At 34.7% G+C, this 15965-nt stretch overlaps 1 protein-coding gene across 1 annotated transcript; it reads left to right on the forward strand.

Moving 5' to 3' along the window:
* The first annotated feature begins 12125 nt into the window (after window positions 1-12125).
* Window positions 12126-15559, forward strand: LOC113317937 (agmatine coumaroyltransferase-2-like). Its single transcript, XM_026566051.1, has 2 exons — window positions 12126-12856; window positions 13460-15559. Exon 2 carries the CDS (start codon window positions 14092-14094, stop codon window positions 15409-15411), a length of 1320 nt encoding a protein of 439 aa, XP_026421836.1. The 5' UTR covers window positions 12126-12856; window positions 13460-14091; the 3' UTR covers window positions 15412-15559.
* The last annotated feature ends 406 nt before the right edge of the window (window positions 15560-15965 follow it).

Below are 15965 nucleotides of genomic sequence, written 5' to 3' on the forward strand. Positions count from 1 at the left end.
TCCATCAATAAATGACATAATAGGCTTAACTTTTGTTTGTCAAAAGTTCATCGATTTTGTATCAATACATGCATATCGATATATAAACGAGATAACTTTTGACAACGTATGGGACAATAATAGTTCACGGACGCAAACACACATATCCCATAGCATATTGCAATATATAAAACTGTAAAGATTAATACTGTAAACATCATCTTCCAAATCACTTTAGAATTGAAGTAAATAAATCTAAAAAGATTGCAAGATGAAAACGTTCGACATAGCTATGTGTACTCACAATAATGGCCATTCCAAACCCTAGTTATCCTTCTTAATAAAAAACAAGAATAAAATTTTCTTAAGAAGTTTCCTAGACAATAAAAATCAAACATCTACTAGAAACCGATCACAAGCTAAATCAAAGTTCACGTTCGGTAGCTTCACGGGTTTCAAGACCTTTGAGCTTGTGATTCATAGTATCAACTGCGTCTTCAGAGAATATATCCTCATTGAGAAGCTCTTTGACATGTGACTTTATGAGACCAAGGTCAGTAGAAACCTTTTTCAACTCAATTCTAACCATATCAAGATCCTTCATTGTATCAACAAGTTACAGTTTTTCTTCCTCAAAGTATTTAAGAAAGTCATGGACCACTTCAACAGAAACCATATCCTCATTCTCAACATCTTAGTGTGAGTAGGCATAGTAGCATGAGGCATTAGGCGCACCATCTTATACAAGAGTTCTTTTCTTCCTCCCTTTTGATTCGAAACCAAAACCTTTCTCAAGAAACCCATTTGCATAATCACCATAGCGAGATGAAGAAGAAGACATTCTTGACAACCCAAAAATAACCTAGAGTATGCGTACGTGACTTGCGTAGCTCAATAGGTCGGGTACTTAAAGGTTTCTTAGGGAAGGAACTTTTTAGGGTTTCCTTAATTGATTCGTTTCAGTCACACGGGTAACCTGTACGAGTTCAATTTCGACCCAAAAAGAAAGACAAGAGTCAACGTACACGACCTTGCTGAGACCTCTTGCAATATTAGGAAATCATAATGACTCCAAAAATCTATGTCTCAAGAGAAACAATATTAGAGTACATGAGTAGCACCTTGTTTAACCAAAAATTAGACATAAATAAAATTTTTGACAACATCGAAACAAATATTTTTGCAAGCATTTTTGCAAAGATACTCATGCTAAAGACGATAAGAAAATAGCTTGAGAGTCCGAAAACACCTTTTCCAACAAGTATACTTGAATATATCTCTCAACCAGGATTTTTGTGTGAGTGATTTCAACCTTGTGATCAAGTAGCACAAGTATGAGCTTTTAGCTCATCAATTGAATACTGTTTTTGGTTAAACCCCTTTCTTCTGCTCTTTGTAGGAAGACTATTATGATGCGAAAAATTATCATAAAATTTACTATCACAATAATACGACACATAGTAAGGACTTTTACATGAAGAATGTTGTCTAGATGGAGTACACAGTTTGTTGATGATTTCCTTATATCCCTCAATAATCAATTTTAGGTTGTCATCCATCTGCTCATATTTGCATTCTTCACTTGATACATGATTCACATTAGGGTTAGCATTATCTCCATTTCTAATAGGAGAGAGAACATGAGTTGTTCTTGGACGATATTTGTCAAAAGGTCTATTATGCTTTTGTGCATTTGAGGAACTCATTGAACCGACCTTCCTGATAAGAAACACATGATGTGTACTAAAACCAATTGGTCTAGACATGCGAATGTCATTTACACCTTTAAGAATCAAAATCTAAGGTGTGTTGAAGTTGAACCAACGATTTTTTTTCAACTTGGGTTTCTTCTTTTGCACTATATGCCCTTTTGAATCACAAAGAGACACACTTTCTGATCAAGGGAGTGGTTAGAGATTACATACCTAATATTATCGTTTGGAGATTTCTTTCTTCCAGCTGATGTGTGAATCCCATGCACACCAGTTTGAGTGGAAAGAGAATCTGAAATTACTTCTCAAAATGGAGTTCTTTCAGTTTGAATAGAAGTAGATGGTATAACAGACTTTTCTGAACATCCTTGAATGGAGAGATTACTCAAGAGATGTTCAATTTCTAAAGCATCCTTTTCAAGTTTTGCCTCAAGTAAGATACGAGTTGATCGAACTTCAGGATTTTCCTTATAAGAAGCCTTTTCACTGGAGATACAATCTTTTACTACACCAAGAAGGACATTGACATGTTTTTTTAACTGTTTGAATCTATCAGATTTAATTCTAACAAGATTTAGAATTAGTTTACTCTCTCTAACTGTTTCCTCTTGAACAACAGAGTCAGATTCATCAGGATAACATATGTCAGTGTTAGTCCGTTTCATTTGAACACCAGGTTCTTATATAACAGAGATTGAGGGATCTTTCTATTTAACATACTTATTAGAAACAAAGTCTTTATTTCTGGTGACGCGTTTTTCAGAGATAGTACCTTTGTTCATAGAGTCAGATCGCCACAAACACAGACTTTTGAGGTCTTGAACGGGTTTGCCTGCTCTGATACCAATTGAAAAAGTGGGGGTGTAACAACCTCACCCAATATTTTGATTAGCAGTCTGTATGGACTAACTCTAAATAAAATTTTAAGAGAATCAAATAGACAGTCAGACTCAATCTTAATAAAAAGTATATCAAGGAGTTAATATCTCAATATCTCGATTTGATCTTTACTCAAGCAATCTGCGAGTCTTTATCAAATACTAGAGATATGAACTTGCATGGTACCGAACACCAATATCCAAGGATCAATAAATTTCCAATCAACAACCAAAGTTGGATTTCACAATTGATCGATACAACGCACAACTTGTGATATTTCAATTATATAACAAAATGTAATGCAGAATAGAAATAACACAGACACCAGAAAATTTTTAACGAGGAAACCACAAATGCATAAAAACCCCGAGACCTAGTCCAGATTGAACACCACACTGTGTTAAGCCGCTACAGACACTAGCCTACTACAAACTAACTTCGGTTTGGACTGTAGTTGAACCCTAATCAATCTCACACTGATTCAAGGTACAGTTGCGCTCCTTACGTCTATGATCCCAGCAGGATACTACACACTTGATTCCCTTAACTGATATCACCCACAACCAAGAGTTTCTACGACCCAAAGTCGAAGACTTTAATAAACAAATTTGTATCACACAGGAAAGTCTATGATAATAGATAAATCTGTCTCCCACAGATAAACCTATGAGTTTTTGTTCTGTCTTTTGATAAATCAAGGTGAACAGGAACTAATTGATATACCGGACTTATATTCCCGAAGAACATCCTAGTATTATCAATCACCTCACAATAATCTGAATCGTATGGCAGTGAAACTAGATATTGTGGAATCACAAACGATGGGACGAAGATGTTTGTGATTTCTTTTTATCTTGCCCTATTGGAGATATAATCTCAAGTCAATTACTCAATTGAACTCGTACGATATAAAATGGAAAGATCAAATCGCTCAACTATAAGAGAAGTAGTTTCGTATGGCTTCACAATCCCAATGAAGTATTTCAGTCGTTAACCTACAGGGTCTCGAGAAGAAACATAAGGTTAAAAGAGAATCGACTCTAGCAAAACCAACTAGTATCACACAGGAGGTGTGGGGATTAGTTTTTCCATTTTCTAGATGTCTCCTTAATATAGTTTTCAAATCAGGGTTTGCAATCCAAGTTACCTTGGTAACAAAGCATTCAATATTCACCGTTAGATGAAAAACCTGATTCAACCAAGCTAATATCTTTCAACTGTTAGATCGAGACTTAGCTTGTCACGCACAAATGGAACGTATTCATTTAGGTTTGAGAAACCGTACCTAAACGTCACTTAGTTGGTTCACAAATAGTTAACCAATAGTTAGCCATATGAGCACTTTCATATTAACCGTCTTCATCTTTCTCATAACTAGTTCAAATGACTCATAAGAACTAGTTGAATAGTTGTTAAATTTCTTAGGTCTTTATTCATAGACACAATTGAAACAAAATCGGTTTGATCCATTTTAATCAATTTATGAAAAATATACCCACGGTTTGCAAAGATTGAATTCCTAAAGAATTATTGTTTTAAGTTCATGAACTACCGATTTGAGAAATAACCAGCTTGGGTACGCGTACGGGTATGCGTACCTTAGCTACCGGATTTGAGTTTACAAACTCAACAGAAATTTTTGGTTCGAAAACTTTCGTGGGTATGAGTACGGGTATGCGTACCTAAGGTGACTGGTTTACTAGTTTGCAAACTACAAACTCAGCAGAAATTTTCGGTTGAAAACTTCCACTGGTACGCGTACGGGTACCTTACCCGACCTGTCTCCTTCACCAATACCGTATGCACACATATGCACACACTTGGTTTCCGGCACATGGATTTATACACTAATGTGGGAACACACTATATATGCTTATATCCATAGTTGGTAATCTCAACTCTACATTTCAATCATTGAAACATTCTTCTATAATGTTTTAACAATCGTTATTCACGACTATCGTCATCAAAGCTATTTTCAAGATTGAAACGTCATCATCATTTTCGGTATGGGTAAAGATGAATATGGTTAAAGCAAAAGCTTACCAACACATATTTCGAGAAAAAGATAGGCGAGTAAACTCAGCTCGAAATAGCAAATGTGTATGTATGAAAATTATCATACTTATACGACTTTGTCTCAAGAGTAGGAGATAGAACAAACTTTTGAGTGATAGAGAAGTTCAAGTCTCCACATACCTTTTTAGTCGGATGAAGTTCCACTGGTTCCTCGAGTAGTTGTTCGTCTTCGTAAGATGATCGCCATGGAGTCTGGAGCTCAACTACACTTAACTATCCTAGAGCGAGACTTAGTCATAAATAAACTAGAAATCAAGACATATAGTTTTGATCACTAATATTGACAAACATGCTTGAAATAGCAACACATGCGAGTTCGATCGAGCAATGCTCTAACAATCTCCCCCTTTGTCAATTTTAGTGACAAAACTATCAATACATATGAATTTGTTTTATAGAATGTGATGGATGCATTCCATAAAATTTAGACTTTCAGTCGGATATACTATTGCCATCATTTATTTCTTAAAGTACTTTCTATGTAGAGTGCGCGTAGAATGAGGTATTGGTAAGCTACACATCATTTATGACTTCGAGGCCAGAAAACCTCACGGTACTTTAATGATCATTGAAGACTCCGTAACAGTCATGGCTTGCTACTCCAAAGGATTACGTCACTTAACTATTATTACTTTTGTGAATGTGTGCCGCAAGATTGGTTGGTAGATCTTTATATTTTAGTGCAACTTTATTATCAGTACAACTTATTATTTTATTTATGCTTTATCTGTTTTCGGTGTTTTAACGGTTTTCAGTAAAACGTGCATTGACTTTAAATCATTTTAGTGATTACTTGAAAGTTGGTTGTTATTTATTCTGGGCACCCCTTTTAGGGATGATGTGCTCACCCATTTCGACTTTCAGTTTCAGAGACAGATCAAGATGTGTACGTGCTAATGAAAGCTTCGTGGAGTTGGATTCGTTAGTTGGTTAGCTTCCGCTATGTTATTTTATGTTTATATTCTATTTGTAACCAACTCACTATTGAATATGTATCAGTATCATTTGAGACGAGTTCTTGTATTTATTTCAGAGAAGGTTCAAATTCGGGTTAATCTTTGTTTAGAACTTTTTTCTTAGTGTTTTAAATAACTGTTTTAGATCGTTAGTGCCTTATTTTATAGTTAATCTCTTGGATTAGTCAGCTGCTAGCTTAGGGGGAGTTACACTTTTATTAACTATAACCCACATAAAATATGTCATTAATTCAACCAAACAGGTTCTTATGATTATTAACATAACCCATAAAATTATACTCCCTCAGTTCCATTTTACTTGATGTTGTAGAGTTTTTCACGCAGATTAAGAAACATCAGAGAAAGTTAAATTTTTCCAATTCTACCCATATTAACACCTTTCAAAAAATTAAATGACCTACTTTTTAGTTTCTAGATTCTAGGGAAAGTTACCAATCCCATTGTAATTTACTTGGGATGTACCAAATTTTTATAGATTATAGTGTATATCCTCTATGGGAAATATTTAAAAATTGGAGTAATTGTTTATGTGTTGATTCCAAAGCAAGGGTAAATCAGGGAGAATTTGGGGAAAATATTAAAACTCTCATCTAGTTTGGAACAAAAAATAAACCCTAAAACATCAAGTAAAATGGATCGGAGGGAGTACATAATTTTTATGTATAGCCCAAAATATATTATCAAATCCCTAAATCAAAAAAATTAAATAAAGTTAATCATGTAATATTCATAATTAGGTTTATGTAATATCCGTGGCATATGTAATTGATGATCTTAGAATACCCAATTTTATGTAATCATGATTGAGAAAAAAGAAAATCATCTTAATTTTTTTTATAGAATAATAATGCTTATGGAGTTTTAGGAAATTGATTTTAAGAAAAGAATCAAAACCCTAGTTGATTTCATTTCGTTTTTCGATTGATATTGTTGTGGAGAAGTTTAAAGAAATAGTTAGAAAATATAACCTCAATTGATAATCATGATTTGGAAAATAACATCGTTTTATAGAAAAGGTGAAAAGTTGGGTTTAGTTTTTTTGGAGGAAAAGTAAAAAAATTAAGGTTTATAATAGGGTGATTTGTAAGAATAACAAGAGAGCGATAGAAAGAAATTGAAATATAAGATAGTTTGGATCAAAAAGAAAATTAGGGTTCATATTTTGATTTTGGGGAAGAAATAGGATTACTAGTGAAAAATTAAGACTCGTTTGGTAACTTTGATTTTTCATTTTAACTTAAATTTTTTGGGCTATAATTAATAAAAGCATGTGCTACATTTGAGAAAAGTCTCTCAACTGCATTAACAAAACTTGCAATATTACTTTCCAGAAAGTGCTCGAAATGGTGTCGTCTCAAGGAGTCTGTATTAAACATGAGTATGGTGTTTTTCTCGAACTCTTCAATCAATTTGCTGCATATCCATCATGTCATTCTAGTCTAACATAATTGTTGTTTTTAATTGTTTTTCAATATTGCGAACATGTAGATACAACTCTAGGATCACCAACCCGCTGATCGGACGAGGCCCCCAGTTCCATGTAGCAGTTCAACTGTTCCCAAACAGTTTGTTATTATTGAAGATGATTATGAAGCTATAGTGCATGATGTTAGTGTGCTTTGGGTTCAGGTATATTCTCTAACCGTGCAATCTTTGATTGTTCATAAATGGTTTAGCATGTCAGATATTCTGAACAGTTGGTCTTGTACGATTGCACGTTTGTGTTCAGTATTCTTGATAATCTTGCGGCAACTGTATTCAGTGAGATTGTTATCTGTTAGTACTTACATATGTTCTTTATACTACGCTATGTGGAAATTTGGAATATATTTATACTTGAAAACATGTATTCTACTTTAATCCATTTGTCGCTTATCCACCATGTCATATTAATATAAATGTTTTTCAATTGTTGCACAAAACAGGTCCAAGTATCCAAAAATATATGGCCTAAGATTCCCGCAGCGGATGAGTACATATGCAAATGCCTCCATGCCAAGATGTGTCATTGTAGTTGCATCTTTTCTGATGCCTACATCTATGATGATCTTCACCATCAAAACATACATTAACACACATAAAATAAGATAAAGTGCAAAAATGTAAAGGAAGACAGATTTTTTTACGTGGTTCGATCAATTGTGACCTACATCCACGGATTTCACTATGTTGTGAGGTGTTTACAAGATCTCCATTGGAGAGGCTCTCATGGAGCTCTAAGGAAAAAGAAGGAGGCTAGCCTTAGCTAGAGCGACCATCTAAAGATCAGACCCCACTTCCCTATTTCTCTTTCTCTTTTATAGGGTAGGTGATTAGATGAATGACAAATACGCCCTTAGGGATGACTAGATAGGATAAAACTAAGTGGTTGGGTATACATTGTGTATATGGTTATATTTTAGTAGGGTACTTCGGCTTCTAATCTTGCGCCACGTAGCGAGCTCATCTTTTGCCCTCACAGTCATGGTGTGATACTTGATGAAAAAAATTTACACATATTTTGTAATTGTAATGGTTAACCAATATATCTACATCTTTAAAATAATTGTAATGGTTATACATTATGCTTTAATTATATATGGATGGTTTGTGTTAATTTTAGATTACCTAGCATATATAAATTCCAAATTTACAATTTTTTTGATTTAGTGCTTCGTAATTTGCAATCAGCAAGTGTCAAATTGAGTGGATCTAAGGACAGAGAAACAACCTAGGAATTACCAGTTCTGGTGTCGGGTTCAATTTCCTGTTTGTTCAAATACAAAATTGGTTAAAAAGACCAAAACCAATAATATTTGGGTGAAAAAGACTTGTACATTTTGATACTGTTTAAATGGACAAAAATTAAAAAGATACTGTTTAAATGGACAAAAATATAAAAATAGCCAGGATTTAACCAGTTTCATCCTACCCATTTTCAAATATTTTTTATTATTTTTAATTTATATCAGGATGCATCCAGTTTCATCTTTGCTATTTTTTAAGTTTAAGCCGCGATGAATCCAGTTTCATCCTTGTTATTTTTTTTGTCCATTTCACCCATACTAATTTATTCGTCCATTTGAATCATGTTTTAAAATTTTTTAGACAAATGACCCATTTTCCGTTGTTCAAAATACTCTTACCGATCCTCAAATGTAATGGGTTCAAGCACAGTGACAAGTCTGGAATTTTATAAATTTTAATTGAATGTGATTTGAAATTTAGTACTGATTTCCTGTCCTTTCATTAGTTAATTCTAATTATATAGACAGTGTTAATTTCAATTTCAATTATAAATATTACTCCCTCCGTTACTTTTCAATAGGCCAGTTTCATAATTGGGAAAGTCAAATGTTAGTTTAATTTTCTGGGACCACTTTTGTTTTAACTTCTTTTGATGACAAGTGTTATGTGGACCATTTCACTTATTTCTTTGGATGACAAGTGTCATGGGAACCATTTCACTTCACTTGTTTTATTGACAAGCGTCTAGAGGACCACTTTCAATAATTAATTCACTTAATTTCCTTAATTTTCTCAAAAAAAAAAGCTGGCCTATTAAAAAGTAACGGAGGGAGTAGATAAAATATAATTGTAACTGCTCGTTCCCACTCCAGCTTCTGTCGTACTTGCCCCATGCATTTAACTCCCAAAATCTTGATATGATATCCTACAGTTTGAGACCCTTCACCAGTAGGAAACCAACAATAGGATGCACCTGCTACGCTATTGCTTTGCACCTGAGCGGATCAAATTTGGAGTTGGTGCGCAATAGCCTTATTCTATGACCTACTTAAACGAGCAATCACAACATCGTCGGCCAATGCGTAGAACTACTAGATCGGAGAGTTGGGATATTCATTTCACACAATCGGAAAATTTGATGATCAACGTCTTTCTTTAGTATTTTGTCTACTTTTTAACACCCAATTCGTGTTATCAAAAAATCCTTTAAGATTGTTTAATGAGCTTTATAAGGAAATATTTTTCTTTTTCATTTGTGCCATTGCTTTCGATCTTGCAATACAACATCAATATTCATCTCACCCCTAAGTCGGTAACGATTAACAAGCCGAACCAAACGAATAAATTCTCCAATTGCTTATTTTTCTATATCATGGAATTGATAACCAGCCGCATTGCGATTACCGAGGTTACATTGCAGAAGTTTTCACAGATTCTATGGATATAACTCATACTCATTGATCCATTTTGACGTCGTTCTGCACCCCTAGATGGATAAAAAGCTACTTAGTTTCGACAAAGCGACAAATCTTCATCAATCGTAAACACCGGCAGATTAGTATACGGTCGAGCCATCTCTCAGAAAATTTATGAGTATAGAAGGTGTAATTTGTATAAAAGATGTGATTTTAGAGTGGAAATCGGTTATATTTATAGAAAATGGAATCAGCACCGTTGGATAAGAGGAGCCGTTGGCAGCTCAAACAAGGACGATCGTCTCAATGTAAGACGAGCCTTGTCTCTACATGAGTCGGGGCTCGACTTAGGTTAGGCCAATCGTCCCATGTTAATTGCTCGTCTCAGCTTAAAACGGACCGTTAAAACGGAGCCTCGATAGACAAACCCTCATATTCGAGGGTTCGCCCGTCATTTTACTTGTTTGCCAATCGAACTGTGGCTGTAAAATGGCAAATCTACTTGTTTTCCGGTCACAATGGATTCACACATTTGTTTCAATTTCATTCCAAGGGAACCTTTCTATATCCGAGAATGCTAGGTTTACCAACTAGGAATCCCGACAGAAATCCTGCCTCAAACATACACGATGGCCCCACTTTTACCATTGATAATCCCAATACTAAGAACGCTCCATGAATAGTCCATTTTCCTCTTAGGCTATTTTGTGAGTGGAAAAATCGGTGGATGTAGCATCTCCTTCTACAGTAGAACCATTAATTAATACTCGATTAATTAATACTCGATTATTTAATATTTTTAGCAAGTCCCGAGTTGGGGACAACATGTCAAATTAATAATTTCCTAAAATTATAAGTAATAAATTTTTTTTATTTGCTATGTGGGCCTCATATGGAATATAAATTGGTAATTCACTATATATATTCAATACATTAATGTTATTATGAAGATTTCTTAAAAAATGAATCAACAGTCTTTTATTTTTTGTTAAAATTGATATCACATTGAATTTCATCTCTAATTTTTCTTATCATCGTAAGAATTTCAAATATTGTTTGTCATAGCCCGACGAGAAATTATTTAATATGATTGCTGCTTTGACAAGCTCGTTTCGTGAAGGGGATCTTTTATAGAACTCTCATCACCTTCTTTCCCATCTTTATCAGTTCTCATAATGATCTCAATTATTTCTTCATCAGTCAATAAATGCACAATTTCGTATTCTTCCAGATATTCAGGACATCTTGAAACTCACTAAATTACGATAATCCAACTTTTCGATCAAATTTTGCAAGTCTTGAGTGATATCACCGTCTAACTATTCATCCAAAATGTCTAAACTTATGTTATTTATTAATCGAAGTTAAATTTAATGTATAAATTAATTATTATTAATTTATCGGATAATTAATATCTCGTTTAATAGTTAATAAATTCTGATGATCCCGACAACATTAATTTATAGAGGTTCTATTCTACTTTATATGACAATCGTTTTATACGACAAGGCAGTGACTAAATGCAACCCAACCTTAAACTAAATGCAACCCTCTTAAAATATAATAAACCCAATTATAACGTGGGTAAATAAAACTCGCCGCTCTCCATCATCTTCTCTCACAGCCCTTTCCATCTCACAAGATATTAATTTGACTGTTAGAAACTCCGCTTGAACATATGATGGGTGGTCGTTGATATTCTTTGAGATGGCACAAGAATCATTAATTAATTATCTCCCCTTAATACATTTTCAGAGATTAAGCCCCATTATAGACAAAGGAAAAACGATGGGTTTATTGCAAGATCAATCGACTGTGATCGCCTTTATTAACAATCTTTGAAAGTACTGATCATAGCCTAATTGGTTTCAAATTTGATTTCTTTTGGTTGTACTGAAAACCATTATGGGTAGACTTGATTAGATCAGTTAAGTATACTAGAGCAAAGAGAACCAGATTTAGCGGTTTCGAAATCTAGGGCAAAAAGAATTTAGGCCGATAAAGAAGACAAAATAAAGAGTTTTGTTTACCCAAGTCAATAAAGTTAATAAATTTTTTGAAGGGTTGCATTTAACATTAGTTTGGATTGTATTTAGTCATTGCCTACGACAATCATGGACCAGAAACTCCCAAACTTTTAGAGCATATTTCTCTTTGTTTTCTTGGGGTGGGGCGGGCCCACCAATTAATGCGTGAGAGTCATTGATTTGAGAGACGGTTTTTATTTGTCCAAACTCTGGGGTGGCATATCATTTGAGAACCACAGATTGTGCAAGTGGTGGGGGTGGACGACAATAAATTTAAATGCCAAATATTAAACAAAGGAAAGCAATCGATGGCATCTATCCATTGATTGTTTAATGGTAGCATTGATCGTAGGAGAGAGAGAGAGAAAAGTTGAGTCCACTTGATGAAGAACACAAACAAACTTCGTCGATTGTTTATTGCTGAGTAGAGATAATGGTGGGTGGTGGTTACCGATTAGTACGACTAACTCAACTATGCCCACGCCATAGTTTCTGAACAGAGGATTTTCTATCAAAAAAACCTTCTACAGATAAAACATAGTGAAACTCGAATAGGCAGTATACATTAACATTCAGTTTGAAGTATAATACAGATTCTTAAATCTTTGTTCATTAATTTCTTTCCAATTTCTCAATCTTCCGGATCTTATCAATTGCTTTCTTGAAAAATACAAATATTTTTTGTCTAATGAACCCACACCCACACCCACATCCTTCACCACCTGAAGTGGGCTCGCCATGGTCCACCTGTTCTTTCTCTTCTCTAGAAAAGCTGACCATTTCATTCTGCAGCAAGTTAACGAAAATTCCCACTCCTTTTACATCTCTGAAGGAATTAAAGTTACAATCTTGTCATGCTCTCACATCCCTGCCTGATATACAATGCTTAACTTCAGTCTGGAAATTAACAATCCGAGATTGCAAGGAATTCAAGCTTTCACCAAATGATCTGAAATGTCTCACCTCGATAGCGATAAGGGATATTGACACTCCAATATCTCCCTTTTAAACGTCTGAGGCTATCAGTTTTTCTGCTGTATGCAACAGCATTTATATAAAAGGTACTTCATTTCCAGCTCTTAGTTAGTTTGGCTTCTATATGCTGATTGTGTATGTGTGTAGCTGACTAGTTGTATCCAAGTACAAATGAATCATTTTGTATATCTTGTTCAATTACAAACTGAAGTTTGCTTCTTTGTGATCTTTTCTCGTTTGACTATGCAAAGCCTTTGTTACTTCATATCTTGTCTTATTTCAGAGTTCGATTATGAATACCAGCCCTTTAGGTCTGCACAATAAGAACATGTAGTATCCTATTATATATGTTTTATTCAGTATTTTTCTGTAGAACTTTCAATTTGTGCTTGTACGCTGGAGCAACTCAAAATTAACTGTGCCTTGTTGAATTTGTTTCCTTCACTTTACAGATTCTCGTTCGTGCATCAAACTTTCTGTTAAATTACATTGCACACTGTCAGTTTGCTATCACTTCACACCATTCTTGTTTCCATACTAACCTCACATGCACACTCTTTTTTGTTTTCCCTGCTTCATGTAACATGTTTCGAAATTCCTACCGATGAATGATTTTTTTTTCTTTTTTTATTTATCTCCCAGCAACAATCTTAAAACTAGTCTAATCTGAGCTTTATAACTGTTTGCAGGAACATATTGGGCATTTTTTGGTGTTTTTATGCACATAAATGTATTCCGCAAATTCGAAGAGTCGAAGCTGGATTTGTAGGTAATTAAATTAATTTAAGCAAACATTTCTTTTTTTTGTTGTTGTTTATTGAGTTATGTAAAACATATTTGTGAGCTGAGCACTTATTTTCAGATATCTTGTCCAGTTTGTAACATGGGTTTTTGTTGCAATTTGTTTTCCATTAGATTATATATTATCGTCATGTATCACCAAATTATTTCTTGGGCTTCTGCCTTGATTTAAGGGCGGGAAAGTCTTGACACCTAACAGATCTCACTCCGAGAGAGAAATATTGGTGAAAAATGGCATAAAATGCATGAGAGCTCTATCTATCAGCCTTACAAGTAGCCATTCTCTTGAAAACACTCTTTATGTTTGAAGCTGTCTTTCTATTTCCTAGAAATTCTACCCCAACTTTTGCATCCAAGATTCACATTCTTTTTTTGACCATACCAACCCATATACCCAATTTTTACCTGACACTATAATGTCACTATTTAAACTATTGTTTGGTCATCCATAAACTACATATTATTCCTTCTCACAAAATCCTTCATTTTTCCAAAACCAAAAACATTAACAAAAACCACCATGTCTATCAAAGTCCAACAATTAAGTTCAAAGCTAGTAGGACCCATTTACAGCGGCAATGAACAACCACCACCAGATACTAACCAGTTTGCTCCTCTCAGTGTCTTTGATTGGTATATACCCGATGAACACGTACCTGTGATATATGCATTTAAAACACCAAATCCTTCAAACGCATTCTTAGAACAAGGTCTTGGGAAAGTGTTATCGGAGTACCGAGTATGGGCTGGTAGGCTTGGTAAAGATGAGAACAACCATAGCATAATTCTTGTTAATGACAAAGGTGTTAGGTTCATTGAAGCATCAGCTGATCGCGCCCTTGAGCAGGTTATGCCTTTCAACCAATCCACCTTATTAACCCTTCATCCAGACTTTGAAGGAATGAAAGAGATTTTAATCATTCAGCTCACAAGATTTACTTGTGGGTCTTTGGTTATAAGTTTCTCGTCGAACCATATGGTAGCTGATGGATTCTCTGTGAGCCAATTCTTGGTTTCTTGGGGTCGAGTTTGCCGTGGACTTGATATCAATCCACGTCCTTTGCACAACCGTGAAATTTTTGTACCTCGGAATCCATGTAGGGTCGAGTTTGATCATCAAAGCTTGGAGTTCACAAAAGGAGTGATCAATGACGTGTTTATTGATCCTTCAAATGTACCTCCTTATTCAGAAGAGGATGTGATATATCATAAACTTCATTTTCCTACAGAATTTATAGCCAAGCTCAAGAGCAAGGCAGGTTCTTCAGTTTCAGGCAAGCCTTATACCACATTCGAGAGCCTGGTTGCTCATTTATGGAGAACCATTACTAAGGTTCGAGGACTCACCTGTCAAACTACAGAAATCAAGATTGCTGTGAATGGGCGTAAAAGGTTGATACCTTGTATTCCAGATGAGTACTTCGGTAATTTAGTACTCTGTGCATATCCTGCAGCTCAAGTAAAAGAGCTGATGAATGGATCTTTACGCCACACCGCGTCGATAATACACGAATCAGTGGTGAGATTGAATGATGATTACTTCAAATCATATATAGACTTTGTGAGCAATGACATGCAGGGAGAAAATCCTACACCAGAAAGAGGTGAAAGGACGTTGGTAGCATTGTGGCCCAATTTGGAATTTGATAGCTGGCTTGGGTTTCCATTTAATGAAGTTGATTTTGGTTTTGGCAAACCTTGCCTTTTCATGCCGTCTTTCGACTCTTTGGAGGGTTTGGTGTATTTGGTTCCGGCCATTGATGGAGGCGTCGATGTTTACGTATGTTTGTTCAAACAACAAATGGCACTGTTCGACCAAATCTGTTACTCCATATACTGATTAGTTATAAGGGAACTTGTGGTATGTATGACTGAATTTAGTGCATTTGTCTCTATTTATGGATTACTACATGTAGTTCTACGACGATCCAAGGAGCAGAAACATCTAGTCAAGTAAAAACTTAGTATGATTATGGATTTTCTTACAAGTTACGATGAATTTTACTATAATTATGATAATAATATATAAACAAAATTCTGGTATCTATTTGTTATTTTCTTTATTTCTTTACTTTTTTAATTTTTGCACTTTGAACATGCACCGGTACGACGGATTCGTGGCTCGTTATCAATATCATCATCAGGTTAGTGTAGTTTTTCATTAATGACTTTACCATTATACTACAGCCGGCTTTTAATATAATGTTTAAGATTAATTAAAAATTTATTCACAAAATCACATGGAAAAATAAAATTAGTTTGATTAAATAAAAAGCAAAAGAAAATTGCACTTTGAAGAAGAAACGAAAACCTAATGAACTTTTTTTCTTCCTAATTCTACATCACCACTATTTGACTCATCGCCACTACTTGATTGCCTTGCCTCGCATATTC

Source organism: Papaver somniferum, chromosome 1 (genome assembly GCF_003573695.1).
Source record: "Papaver somniferum cultivar HN1 chromosome 1, ASM357369v1, whole genome shotgun sequence".
Classification (NCBI taxonomy): Eukaryota; Viridiplantae; Streptophyta; class Magnoliopsida; order Ranunculales; family Papaveraceae; genus Papaver; species Papaver somniferum.

Bases quoted from the DNA above. Each gene is read 5' to 3' on its own strand.
- LOC113317937 (XM_026566051.1), top strand. From the start codon at position 14,092: ATGTCTATCAAAGTCCAACAATTAAGTTCAAAGCTAGTAGGACCCATT.